Source organism: Chrysochloris asiatica, unplaced genomic scaffold (assembly GCF_000296735.1).
Source record: "Chrysochloris asiatica unplaced genomic scaffold, ChrAsi1.0 scaffold00107, whole genome shotgun sequence".
Lineage (NCBI taxonomy): Eukaryota > Metazoa > Chordata > Mammalia > Afrosoricida > Chrysochloridae > Chrysochloris > Chrysochloris asiatica.
This window is the reverse complement of record NW_006408625.1, coordinates 6,344,380-6,349,756: the sequence shown is the minus strand read 5'-3', so window position 1 is coordinate 6,349,756 and position 5,377 is coordinate 6,344,380. Positions and strand designations below refer to the sequence as shown.

Genomic DNA, 5,377 nt, shown 5'->3' with positions numbered 1-5,377 from the left:
GCTCCACAATCCCTGTTCAGTCCTTTTTTCTAGTTGAAACAGTTCAGGGCTGGCTGTGGCCGTTTGGTTTTAATTGGAAACTGTCTCTTTAAATTTTGAGGAGATCTGTGCGCATGTGAAGTAGAATCCTCCAAGGGTGGGGTTGGGGTGCCCACTAGCTCAGGCACCCCTATAGTCACCCGGATGGAGGTGCGCAGACAGCTAGGGACCAATGAACAGATACCAAAACAAAAGAATATCCACACCTTTATCTCAGCGGTTCTGCCAGGCGTCTGTGGCCGCTCCAATCCTTTCCCCACTTGGTCTCAACCAAGATGGCGGCTCCTGGAGCAACCGTGTGTCCTGGACTAGAGCGCAATAGATTTCTTGCTTCTGCCACAAATTCCCCCAGCTGTGAGCCTTCTAACCGTCTACATATTCCTTTATATGTAGTTCAGAGTTCTGGGACCATCGCCTGAACCTGCTTGGTAGGGTATTCTGTGTTGTTGTTGGCGGAGCTCTCTGCTATACGTCTACCCGATCCACCATCTTGTTTGTTCCTCTTGCTTATGGCTTTTTAAAAAAAAGTTTATATTGTATATTGAGTGCAAGTTTGCAGGGCAGCTCATCAGTTTTACATTTTAAAAATTATATATTTTGTTTCATTACAATGATTATAATTCCCTCCATGTACCATAAGTTAACATATTTCTCTCTATTCATTTTAGCTCTTTTTCTTTTTTGAACACTCAGGCATATATAATAATTTAAACCACCAAAGGTCGCACATTTTGCAAGCCTGCCTTCTGGCCACCAGCTCTCAGTTCCTCTCTTTCCATGAATCTAGAGTCCCCAGTTGCTCCCTCTCTTCATGTCCCCATCTCTGCCTCCATCTCTGGTGTCGCTGCTTCTCTGGATAGGGTCCCACATTGTTTGTCTATTGTAAAGTTAGCTGCTCACCCATTTTTGTGACAAAACTTCTACCTTTGCAATTTTGACAGTCGTAATTAGTCATGATAACATTTACTCACTATTGAATAATAAGAATCTTATCCCCCATCTTTTAGCCAGACCCATCTAGACAAGATGAAAACTATTCAGTGGGGACTCTTATTTTCCCCTTCACACTCTGAAACTAAACTTCCTCTTGAAAACTTGTAAGCCAGTTATTTGGTGCCTTTATCGCCCCCTCATTTTAGGTACGCAGTGTCTTAAGTTGCCCGTTCCTGTCTACTCTGTATACAGAGGGAATAGGATTGATACTTGATGTGAAGACTCCTTCCCTCTCTGTTGGTATTTTGAGCTGCTACGTCAATGAGTATACGTCAAGTTCATCAGATTGTAGCAATTTACCCTCATTTCCTTTATCAAAAAAAATTTTTTTTTATCTTCCTGTCGTCAAGTTGTGATTATCAAGCCATTGTGGCTAGGTCTATCTGCAACTTTGAGTGTTCTTGTGTGATTCCTCTCATTTCATATCAGCTGGATGCTTCACTCTCAGCTCTAGCCCTCCATGGCTATGTCCTTGTCCATGGGCTTAGGTGTCCCCAGGTCTCACCACACTTTGCCATTTCTTCATTGCTGCCTTTCCCCCTCTTCCACTAACCAGTTGACCAATATGGTCGTCAGCAAGCTTACATGCCTGCTCATGTGTTCCCTTTGAGTTTCAGTCTTGGAGGGGGGGTTTGTCCTGAAGGGACTTGATTGCTTGCCCACTTATGAGCTTTTAAGATCCCAATTGCTACTCACCAAAATAAAGTATAGAACACTGTCTTTATGCCAGTTGACCATGGTATCTTTCCAGACTATGGCCCTGAGTGGACTGTGGCATTATCTTTTTTTTTAATTGGGTAATTTTTTAATAACATCTTCACTTTCTTTTGTTACACATCTTTTAGGTTTTCTACTTCTGTTTGAGTTAGTTTAGAACCGTAATGTGTTTCTAGAAATTTGTCCATTTCTTCTAGGTTTTCAGAGTTGTTAGAGTACAATTTTCATAATATCCTATGATAGCCCTTTTAATAGCAGTTGGTTCTGTTGTAAAGTCAACCATCTGATATCTTATTTCTGTTATTTTCATCTTTACATTTTTCCTTTGTTAATTTGGCCAGTAGTTTGTCAGTGTTTTTGATACTGTTAAATAACCAGCTTTTTTTTTTTATTGATTCTTTATATTGCTGTTTTGTATTTTATTCAAATAATTTTTGTGCCATATTTGTATTAATTACAGACTTGTACTTATTTATTCTTTCTGACCATTACTACTCTTTGAAATTTTAGTTTAATTTTTAATTTAAATTTATGGCCTCCTGTATTTGTTTTTTCCTCCTTCTCTTTTCCAAATTTCCCAAGGCAGGGTAGGATAAAGCCGTGGACTGCATGGTCAGTTTGATCCACAAAGGTTGGTGGTTCAAACTCACCAGCCACTCCTTGGAAATCCTATACTGCGTTACTATGAATCGGAACCAATTTGACTGCACTTAACAAGTACAACCAAAAATCACAGTTACTGTGGTCTAGTTGGTTCCGACTCATAGCAACCCGCTGTAGGGTTTCCAAGACTGTAAATCTATAGGAACAGACAGCCTCATCCTTCTCCCATGAATGGACTTTGAATCACCAACTTTGAGGTTAGCAGCCCAGTGCCTAAAACCACAGCTAGGAATCAAACAGTGACAATACTCCCTTTTGTTTCTTTAATTTTGAAAGATTTGTATTTAACTCAGCCATTTATATGTTTTTTTTTTTTTTAATTTACTGGAAAATTTTATAATGTGGTTATTGATAATCCAACCTGATTGAAAAATTACTGTCCAATTAATAGTGACAAAAGTGTATCGAAATTTGAATGGGGAGTGGCTGTGCTGCTATTTGGCTGTTTTATTTTCAACTTACATCTCTTACTCCATGTAAACAACTAATGGGAAATTCACGGACCTGACTTGCAGAAGGCAAGAAAGTCATACATACTTATTGAACTGTGTATACCCAGATCTTTACCCTTGCCCAAATCTCTTTTTACTGAAGTTAATCAAGTACAGCTGATGAAGTTGTTGTTGTTAAGTGCCATCGAGTTGGTTCTTACCCATAGGGTTTCCGAGGAGCAGCTGGTGAGCTTGAACCTCCAACCTTGCAGTTCAAATGGCTTTGCAGTCTGGCGCATTAACCCACAGCGCCAGGTGCTAATTAATTCTGTATTCATTTAATTTTAAATTTCATATCCTTTTTATTTTTAACTTTACTGAAGTATAATGTACCTATAGAAATTTGTACCAATCCGTAGTATATTGTTTACACAGTGAATTTTCACAGGTAATTATTACCAAGAACATATTAATAGCTCCTCAGAAGAGCCCCATTTAAGTCTTCTTTCAGTTACTATTTCTACACCTTCCCCTAAGGTTATTCTCTTCCCTGACTTCTAACCAACCAAAGAAACCCACTGCCATTGATTAGGTTCCGACTCATAGCAACCATGTGTAGACTTTCTGAGACTCTAAATCTTTAGGGGAGCAGACAGCCTCATCTTGTTCCTACAGAGCGAATGATGGGTTTACCCCCAACCTTGTTGTCTATTCCATAGTGCCACCAGGACTCCCTTTGACTTCTAACAGTCGGGATTATTTTGGCCTGTACCTACTGGTTTATTTATAGTAAAACTCATATTACATAGAATTGACCCTTAAAAAATGTTAGTCAGTTACATTCACAGTGTTATACAATCATCACCGCTATCTATTTCCAAAACATTTTTGTCACTCCAAAAGGAAAACCTGGTACCTATTAAGCAGTTACTCCCCTCTCTCCTCAGCCCATACCAACCACAAATATACTTTTGGTCTCGCTGTGTGAATTTGCCTCTTCTGGGTATTTCATATTAATGAAGTCAAACAATGTGTCTGGATTCTTTTACTTATAATGTTTTTGATATTCATCCACATTGTGTTATTTATCAGTACTTCTTTTTTATGGCTGAATAATATTCCATTGTATGAATATATCACACTTTTGTGTGTCAGTTTATCAGTTCATGAACATTTGTGTTATTTACACCTTTTATCTGCTGTGAGTATTCATGTACAAGTTTTTGTTTGAATACTGATTTTCCGTTCTTATGGGTAAATGGTAATTCTGTGTTTTAGCTTTTTGAGGACCCTCCAACTTTTTCCCATAGCTGTTGGTCCTCTTCACATTCCCAGTAGCAATGTATGAGAATTTCAGTGTGTGTTATTTTATGCTTTTGTACTATCTTAGTGAGTGTATATAATTCTATTTTAATTTAAAGCTTTTTGGAATTGATTTTTTAGAAAATCAGACAGTAGTCAAAGGAAAAAAAAGGTCACTCTTTTCATCTTATTGTGTATTCTTCCAGAGATAATCGACACTTTAAGCATATACCCGTTTGTTTATGTGATCTTTCTTCTTTAATAATAATTCATTTTAATCTCAGAATATGTCTTTTATGGGAAGGTACATGGAATTATACTTAACTGGACATTTCCAAAATTGTAAGAACACATAGCATTTATTTAATGAAGCAGTTTCATTTTTCCTGTTATAATAGTTTACACCAAAGTCTTTGGGATCAAAGTTAATCTTTTTAAAAGTTTTTGCTAATATGATATTTGGAGTTTATCTTAAAAATCAGAAAATAAAAGTTTTGTAAACTTGAAATAAAAAACAAAATACTAATAGCTATTCATTTCTTGTTTAGTCCATTACAATGATTAGGAAGAAAATCATTCATTTCACTGGCTCTGATCAGCGAAAACAAGCCAATGCCGCTTTCCTTGTGGGATGTTATATGGTAAGTACTTTACTTTCCAAACATGCGCCCAAAGTGGGACTTTGCATTTGTGGCTAGAATTTTGAAATTGCTTTTTCTAAGATAAAATCTTGATTTATTTCCAGAGGAACATGTTTAACATTTTGGAGATTGGCAAACTGCTGTGAAAAAATTTATTTTACAGTCTTAATGTTTGGAAATAATGCTTTCAAAATTCATTATCCATTTAGTGAATTGTGAAATCATTTTAATGGGATCAAACCAATATGGATTAACAACAATAATAAAAAAAATAGAAAACATCACAGTATATCACATGACTTAAGAGAACTTTATAACTTGAATCTATGCACTTTTTTCCTAACAAAGGTGTGTTCTAAAGACAGCTCCATTCTTTTCATACAAACATCTAGCAGAAGGACATGACCTATCAATGTTGTAGACAAAGGGGTCACAACCATGTACAACTATGCTAGTAAGTGCTATATCAGGGTTATTGACAGTACGCTTTGTTTTTCTCCTTATGTTCACCAAAGTGATTGAGAAAAATGTTTCTATAACTTGAAATTTTATTATTATCATCCTTGAAAGTATGAAACAATTTAGATTTTG

General features: G+C 36.7%; 1 protein-coding gene across 4 annotated transcripts in view; it reads left to right on the top strand.

Annotated features, from left to right (window-relative positions):
* Positions 1-5,377, top strand: part of CDC14B (cell division cycle 14B) — a 156,728-nt gene that overhangs the window by 58,669 nt on the left and 92,682 nt on the right. For all 4 annotated transcript variants that reach the window (XM_006867646.1, XM_006867645.1, XM_006867648.1 and 1 more), the window contains exon 4: positions 4,694-4,786. In XM_006867646.1, coding sequence (XP_006867708.1) covers positions 4,694-4,786 — 93 coding nt within the window. The remainder of the gene's footprint in view (positions 1-4,693; positions 4,787-5,377) is intronic.